The sequence below is a fragment of the Cyprinus carpio genome, chromosome B12, assembly GCF_018340385.1.
Source record: "Cyprinus carpio isolate SPL01 chromosome B12, ASM1834038v1, whole genome shotgun sequence".
In the NCBI taxonomy this organism is placed as follows: domain Eukaryota; kingdom Metazoa; phylum Chordata; class Actinopteri; order Cypriniformes; family Cyprinidae; genus Cyprinus; species Cyprinus carpio.
In genome coordinates this window covers 2,820,820-2,829,853 of record NC_056608.1, presented here as the reverse complement: position 1 = coordinate 2,829,853, position 9,034 = coordinate 2,820,820, and the positions used below count along the sequence as shown (strand labels likewise).

The 9,034-nt window shown below is 34.6% G+C and overlaps 1 protein-coding gene across 1 annotated transcript in view; it reads right to left on the bottom strand.

Annotated features, from left to right (window-relative positions):
• Nucleotides 1-334: 334 nt before the first annotated feature.
• LOC109109561 (anthrax toxin receptor 1-like) overlaps nucleotides 335-9,034 on the bottom strand; it is a 29,876-nt gene continuing 21,176 nt past the window's right edge. Inside the window, exons 13-18 of the mRNA XM_042734731.1 lie at nucleotides 8,112-8,207; nucleotides 7,824-7,862; nucleotides 6,312-6,410; nucleotides 5,034-5,201; nucleotides 4,867-4,947; nucleotides 335-1,600 (exon numbers count right to left, since the gene is read on the bottom strand). Of these exons, the coding sequence (XP_042590665.1) occupies nucleotides 1,406-1,600; nucleotides 4,867-4,947; nucleotides 5,034-5,201; nucleotides 6,312-6,410; nucleotides 7,824-7,862; nucleotides 8,112-8,207 (678 nt within the window). The 3' untranslated portion in view covers nucleotides 335-1,405. The remainder of the gene's footprint in view (nucleotides 1,601-4,866; nucleotides 4,948-5,033; nucleotides 5,202-6,311; nucleotides 6,411-7,823; nucleotides 7,863-8,111; nucleotides 8,208-9,034) is intronic.

Here is a 9,034-nt window from a genome sequence, read left to right as displayed (position 1 = left end):
CTTGATGCAATACAGTAATGAGAATTTTAGGCTTAAATGCTCTTAATGGAAATGAAAATAATGTCATAATGAAAAAAATATATATATATTTTTATTTTGGTGTGAAATGTGACCAATACACATTACAATGACACTGACCCTAAAAATAAAAAACCGTAAACTGAAACCTTAAACATAAAAATCAAATCCCAACAAAAATGATTTTTATGTCATATTTGTTGGCAGAAATTCATGTATTTACTGTAGGTTGATTCCGTAATGCTTAACACTATTTTGTGATTTGAACAAAACCATTAAATGTCAATTTTAGGTTACCTTTTTTTTTTCAGTGCAGATAAAGATCCGGAATAAAATCGAAACCTTTCTTGAATCCCACTTTTGCACCTTCGAGAATCTGTCAGAATTCCAGCAACTGCATGATTTAAGACAAACCCTGCACACCAGCTGTGCCTAAACGAAGAAACTCGTGACAAAAATCACCAATCAGTGAAAGAAATGGTCCAACCCTGCCCTCACGCGTTCATCACTTGCATTCCTCTCACATTTTGACATGCAATTATATTCCCTTTGTACAGGATCAGAGACTCACCTGAGAGAACCTGCGACTCAACACTGCATCAAAAAATCAAAATACTCCAGAGGCGCTAACAATAGAACATAGCATGTAATACTGGTTACTTTGGACATTTGGCATGATATCAGAAGCTCATAGGATGTGCTTTAAAACACTGTACATGAACGATTCGTCCAGCCGGATGGAAAGGAGCACGTATCTTAATCTGCGTACGGAAAACTCAGTAGTTGAATTTTTGTCACGACAGTTATTTCTTTTTGCTTTTCTTACATTGTTTTGCTGTCCAGCAACAAACGACACAGCACATCCCAATCGAAGCTGAGCGATAAATAGCGTGTGGGTTTTTTGGTTTCCCAGCTTAAAAAAAAGTTCACTTCCATAATGCACTTAAAGTGCTCTATTCTCACGCACTAATGTACTAATACACTAAAAATGATTATTTAGTGCTTCTTAAGGTGTGTACTTAACTGTGCTATTTTGGGACACCATATGAACAAAAATGCGCTTTTAACATACTATCTGTGTAATTAAAAAATGTATACCACTTATAGTACACTTGAGTACACTACAAGTACACTACAAGTGGTAACTAAATACAGTTTTTTAAATAGAGATAGTGTGTTAAAAGTGCATTTTACTTTATATTCATGGTGTCCCAAAATAGCACACTTAGATGATCTTAAGTTTATCTTAAGAATCATTTTTAGTATATGAAGTACAAAATTAGTGCATGAAAACAGAGCACTTTAAGTGCGTTGTGGAAGTGTAGTTTTTGTAACCCTGGGTTGGTTTGGTCGTAGGATGGACTGCACTGAGGGCTGGATGTTTCTCTCAGGGTCTCGGCGGGGCTCGGGTCGGCGGGGGACAGGGTGGGACGCGGGCGGGCGGAGGTCCGGGCGGAGGAGCGCTGGTGGGGCTGGGGACGGGCTGGTAGTCTGGAGGAGGTGGAGCTGGGCTCTGAGCTCGAGGAGGAGCTTTGGCCGCCGCTGCCTCCTCTTTGACTCGCTGGAAGTTGATGCATCGACCCTGAGCAGAGAAGGAGAAGCACGTCACATCGCTGAGCTCATCTGCTGGACGCTTTCCAGTACACAAGCATTACTCGCTCACGGTTCCCAGAATGTGCGGCAATGACGCCCAAATCTGAGCCATTCTTTCTTTAGCTCACACACACACACACACACACACACACACACACACACACACACACACACACACACACACACACACACACACACACACACACACACACACACACACACACACACACACACACACCACACACACACACACACACACACTCTCTCTCACACACCACACACTCACACACACACACACACACACACACACACACACACACAGGCACACACACACACACACACACACACACTCTCTCTCTCTCTCTCTCTCTCTCTCTCACACACACACACACACACACACACACACACACACACACACACAGATGATCTCGCAAACTGGCTGGAGCTCTGTGAAAACCGCAGATGAAATCACCCAGACTTGTAAATTATGCATCATGGAAAGACTCTGAATGTCCTCTATAACCCCAAACCCTGCTCGAAAAAAAAAAAACGCCTGGACACCTTTAAATCTTTAAAAAATAAGGTCCCTCTTTATATTATGTGATCTTAACTACTATGTTATTACATCTACTGGTACAATGCACTTATTGAATACATACATATTTTTACATTTTCTTCTACATTTAGATTTAATGTAAGTACACACAGTAGTAGTTAAGGTCACCTAATATAAAGTGTGACCAAAAATAAATATATGGTCTTTTAAATACAAGTATAACTTTTTTATTTCAACTAGCTGCCATGACAACGCTTCTCACTTTAATTAAGTTTGACTTGATGTACTAAAACTTACTTTCTTAAGAAATATTTCTGGTATTACTGTGCACAATTTACAGCTCATTTTACTTTCATAATGTCACACACAGAATTACATTTTTACAGTTATATATTTTTTATTATATTGCACACGAATGGAATATTGAATAGAAATATATGTGTGTTTTGTAATGTTTATTAGTTATTTGTTTTAAAATACGCCTATACAGTTTTTATAAATCTTTATGTCAGTTTAAGTTTTAGTTATTTTAGTATATCAAGTTAAATTAAATAAAAGGAAATGTTGCTTTGGCAGCTAATTGAAATATACTATAATACATATTATATGATATTTAAATAAGAAAAATTAATTATTATTTATTTATTTTCCTATATAATTTAATATTAAAATTTCATTAAATTTATATTTATTTAATTTTTTTAGTTTTCATAAGTTATATATATATAATGTCTATAGTATTTTTTAAATATTTTTTTACATTTCTGTTTTATATTGCTTTGGCAACCAGATGAAAAAGTTTTTATAATTGTTATATTATATATTCATTTTATTACATTTCATTTGTAATGTTTATTTTTTTTCAAGATTTTTTTTTTTTATGTTTTTAGTTAACTATTATAACCCTTTTCACAATCCTACAATTTTTATTCCATTTTTGATCAGATAAATGCAGCCTTCATGCGCAGAAGAGACTTCTTTCAGAAGCATTATAAAATGTTAATTATTCCAAACTTTTGTAGTCCGGCACTGCATATATAATTCATTAAGTCTAAGAATATTTATCTAGTATAACCTGACTGATTTTTCTTCCGATAACTACACTTTCTTAAGTAAATCTTTAGAGATTCTCGTAAAAGCTTTGGCATGACCTTGTTTTCAACTTTCGCCGATGCACTGAGTTCTTCTTCCACAGCAGAGGCACTGCTGGATTTAGTTTATGTCCTCTTAATGCAATTTTAGACAGGAAATGATGCCCGTTTCATTTGTTTTCCATACTCAGAAAGAACGAGAGCGAGAGAAAAGAGTCAGTCTGGGCATTTTTCAGGCCTCTCGTCACAAACCACAGAGCAGCGGAGAGGCCCAGGCATTACAGGACGAGGAGGTGAAAACCATTCCTCCGCAGAGAAACTTTGCGTCATGCAACCTTTCGCTCGAGGCGATTAAAACCAGCCGGCTCAAAAACTCGACCAGGACCACTGTATGCATTGATTATGAATGGCTTAACGACTCCTTGGTTGCTAAATTTGGCAGATGCTCTTAAACATGGAATTCTAGTTAAAAAGCTATCCTTACATACATATGAAATGTTTTAACTCACACCTGGAGATCAGATCCGATAACCTGCGATTCGACATCGAGAGATCAAACCACGTGGCTGCTCTGCATATGTAAGAGTCGGACTGTCTGGAAAGCATCAGCGTTTGTTTTACGGCTCCTGATTTGACGCAGGTGGCGAGCTGTGCCTCACAAATGAAAGGTAAGGAAACGTCTGGCCGAGGCGAAGAGGAATGAGTCAAAAAGTCCACAGGACGTTGATTAATAAGGTTAGGGTCAGACTGTTTGTTGTTGGAGGAGTTTGTTTGACTTCATACTTCTGGATGAAAGATAATGCTAAGCCATTGAGACTCTTTGGCTGCATTTACACTGCAGGTCTTGATGCCCAAATCCGATTTTCTGACTATATCCGATTTTTTTGACGACCCGCTTACATCATCTTTTAAAAGTGACCCGTATCCGATTTTTGCATTTACACTATACACTGCTGAAACTACCAAACTTAGACGTTCTGACCCGGAAAAGGAAGTAAAACAGCACGAAATACAATGGATGCAGATGCAAATAATATTATACAGTGTTTTGCTTTCCACAATATTTTGAAAAGTCAACAAAAAAATCAGCAAAACATTGGTCTCGGTACGGCGCGGCGGAGACTCAAAAAAGCGCTTAAAACCGTGCCTCCCCATATCTCGTGAAATGTCTTCAAACACGGATTTATTTCTGTAACAACCCTGCATTTTTGCCTGCACTGTCTCTTCGCCCCAACCTTGGCATTGCTCCACTGTGTGTATCCTTCGTCCTCCATCGCGCCTATAATAAGTCATGTGATCTCAGTTGGTGGTGTCCACCTGAGTTGACGTCACTTTTTTAATGACGTACGACTCGCATTTACTGGGGAATATCCGATTTGTCTGCTTACATGGCACACGCAAATGCAGGTATCCGATTCATATCCGATTTATTACCACATATGAATGAGGCCTGAATCCGATCTGAGAAAATCGGAATCCATGCTGTTTTTTCCTGCTTACACGTTCACCGGTCATATCCGATCTGTGCCACATGAGAGGAAAAAAATCGGAATTGGGTCACTTGAACCATCCAATAAAAAAAACTCCTTTGATCGTCTAGATACTCACATGATCTCCCGGCTGTGGCCTCATAAGTGAAACTTGATCATATCCACGTCTGAAAAGAGCCAGGATCGCGTCGAGTTTACCCTGAACAGGAGACAATAACACTTACAATGTGCTTTGAACACCAGCAGCTTCAGCAAACGATAATGACAGAGACCAAGCTGCTTTACCCTAATGGGAGAATACCACTTCCTGTCTTGAGCTCGCTTCCTGTTGTCTGGTTTCTTGGGCTTGGGTTCAAAGGGTTCGAACTCCTGCTCAGGCATCTTTACGACAGCGTTTTTGGGTTTTTCCAGCTTGGCTCCCTCCTCAGTAGAGCCCTTCCCTCCCCAGCGAACCTGGACCAGAGGAAAAACATCAGATCAGATCAGATCTTATCTTCTGAAACCTGTTACAGAGCTTCAGCAAACGCAAAAAGCATGCATTTCAGTTTTCAGTTTTCTTCTAAGATGCTTTGATATTTCACTTCTTAGAGATTTCTAGCAACTTAAAATGACTGAAGTGAAATCTGGTTGTGTGTGTGTGTGTGTGTGTATGTATATGTACAGTATGTATATATATACAGTACAGGTCAAAAGTTTGGAAACATTACTATTTTTAATGTTTTTGAAAGAAGTTTCTTCTGCTCAACAAGCCTGCATTTATTTGATCAAAAATACAGAAAAAACAGTAAAAATTGTGAAATATTATTGTGATTTAAAACAGCTGTTTTCTGTGTGAATATGTGTTAAAGTGTAATTTATTTCTGTGATGCGCAGCTGTATTTTCAGCATCATTACTCCAGTCTTCAGTGTCACATGATCTTCAGAAATCATTCTAATATGATGATTTGCTGCTCAAGGAACATTTCTGATTATTATCAATGTTGAAAATTGTTTTTGCTGTTTAATATTCTAAGTTTGATGCAAATAGACAGAAATTAATACAGCAGGGATGCAGTAAAATTATCAAAAATGACAATAAAGACATTGATTTCTATTTCAAATAAATGCTGTTCATTTGAACTTTTGATTTATCAAAAAAAAGGAGCAAAAACTACAGCAAAAACATTTTAATTTTAATAAGAAGAATAATTAAGCACCAATAATAATTAATAATAATTTACATCTGAGATTTCTGAAGATCATGTGACACTGAAGAGTGGAGTAATGATGCTGAAAATACAGCTGCACATCACAGAAATAAATTATATTTTAACAGATATTCACATAGAAAACAGCTGTTTTAAATCACAATAATATTTCACAATATTAATGTATTTTTTACCAAATAAATCCAGCCTTGGTGAGCAGAAGAGACTTCTTATATATAATCACTACAAGACACTTATTCTTCCAACAGCTACATTTATTTAGTGAAGTTCAGAGAGTGTTATGAATTTGTTATTTCAATAAGAATCACATGACACATTTTTCTAGGATTGCATCTCCTCTTTTGAGGAATCCCACCTCCATTCGTTTAATTCCTCCGACTCCTCGACCGCCGTAATATGATGCGTCCACCGTGGGCCATTTCTTCTTTGGCATCCCGTCATCATCATCTGACTCCTGAAGACCAAAAACATCTTACATCATTTGCAGAAGCACAAGAGGTACGAAACATCTGTCAGCGCTTCTTTGACATGTTGATGTTGTTACTCAAAATCATCTGATGGTTTTCATTAAAGTCTCTTTATGAATCTAACACTAAGAAAATACCATTCTTTCTAACTCTGCTGTGGTTTAGGTGTTGACATGAGTTTAGCTACCGAATACAGAAGAACTGATTTGAAACTGTACCTTTTCAAGCAACACGCTTCTCATTATTTATAGTAGTTAAACTACAGTCACACTCACTGTAAGCTACTAACAAAAAGAACATGTCTGACCTCACTAAGTAGTGTACTTACTACTGAACTAGGGAGCGGATTTGAGACTTAATAAAAAATACATTAAACTCATATCCTTCCAAAAATAAAAAGCAGCTATGTGTTTTTATAAAATAAATATATGATAATTTTTTTTTTTTTTTTTTTTTGCAAAATGTGTATATTATGAAAAGTCTTTACTTTCTACGAAATTCTAACTCTGGCCATTAACAGAGTTTAAAAAATTTAATTATTCTCATCACATGATGAAATGATAATTAAGTATTATTTAAAAATTACATGTATTTTTTTTTACCATGAAATGTAAAATAGTGTAAATTAAATTAATATTACATAAACTGTAATGGAATATTTAAATATTATTTCATAATATAATATAATAAAAATGTAAAAAAGAGTAAAAAAAAGTTTACAATATTTTGATTATTTTATTATTAACTATGAATAATAATTATTATTATAGTATTACACACATTCATGTACATCTATATCTATCCATCTATCTATGTATCTGTTTATATATATATATATATATATATATATATATATATATATATATATATATATATATATATATATATATATATATGGAAATATTATTTCAATAAATAATGTTCATATTAATAGTAGTAGTATTTAGTATTTGGAAACAGTGTGTGTGTACGTTAGTGTTTTTTTAGTTGCATTGTTCTTAAAACTAGACGACGATAAGAGTCTGTTTTTATTAGTGAGTCAGCATTAAAGACTTTTATATTGAAAGAAACTGAAACAGTTGTAAACAAGGAAGTTATTTTTACTTAAAAACAAGCAGCCAACAATCGCACTGAGCAGCACTGTCATCAGAAATCACCCTTAACTGATGAAAGGATAGTACAACAAAGATATCGCTTTCCTCAGCGAAAATTCAAACTAATGTTTTATTGTGAATATGAGATTGAGCTGAAGAATGAATGCTGTATCAGATGCAGGTGATCTGAGCTCAGTCAGTCTCTCTCTCACCACTGCTATGGTCTACTAGAGATCCATAAATATTTATCAACATGCTCCGTCTGTGATATTTCATGCTTTAGTAGCAGATAAAGCTGTAACTTACTGGCTCTGGAGGTGGAGGAGGTGGAGGTTCCTTGATCACCTGTGGAAAGATGTGTCAAATAATCACATAAGCACAAACACAAGTCACATTATACACATAAAACAGAACAGCATGTTAAATCATGACCTCGCTTGAGACAAATTGACCAATTTTCCACCTTAAATCACTCAACTTCAGTCTTTACCGCAAATCCATAGGCCTTTGGCTCACAGATTAACACAGTACTGGAAGATGTGTTGTGAGAACGTATGAAGACTGATATTTATGGTAAATGAGGCGATGACTTACTACAGTGCAGCAAAGCGGCCAGAACCACCACATAAACAGCAAAGCCAGCAATAGAAACAGCACCAGCAGGGTGATCAGGAGGATGGTGCCGTCAAACTGCAGAGAAAAAGACAGAGAAACAAGGAAGACAGAAAATTGGCACAATTATTATGATTTACGGATAAAAAGTATTGCCATATTGTAATTTGACTTTCAGTTTAATTTAACTATTTAACTTACAATATTTTGACAATAATGAAGATGAGATTAAAAATATGAATATAAATATTATTTTAATCTAAATATTGCAGACAAAATAACCCTGCAAGATAGTAATATTTCTGGTTTATGTTAATACATTTATTTGTTTGACATAATGTATGTTATTTAAATAATTTTTTTTAGATTAAACAATTAAATCATTTTTGTCAGTAAAATGAAAAATTTATGAATATGACATGATGATAATGTTAAACAAATTACGTAATTTTTGTCAGTAAAACCTAAAATGGTGTAAAACCAGTGAATATAAAATGTTTAAATATTATAAAATGACTCTTATTTGTCAGTTAAATGCTGTAAATTAGTGACTGACATCATAAAATGTTTAAATATTATTTAAATATTATGTCAGTTTTTACAATAAAATAAAAAAATACAACATCTAAATCTTTTTGTCATTAAAATGTAAAATGGTATAAAATTAATGAATATTTCAAGATAACGTTTAAATATTAGAATCACTTTTACAGTAAAATAATCTGTTTTTTATTTACAGTAAAATCAATTAACGACAACACAAAATAGTGTTTAAATATTTTTTAAAATTTGCATGTCATTGTTTCCAGTAAAATGTAAGATTATGTGAAATTACAGAATATGACAACACAAATTAGTGTTTAAATATTATTTAAAATGTTCATGTCATTCTTGCCAGTAAAATG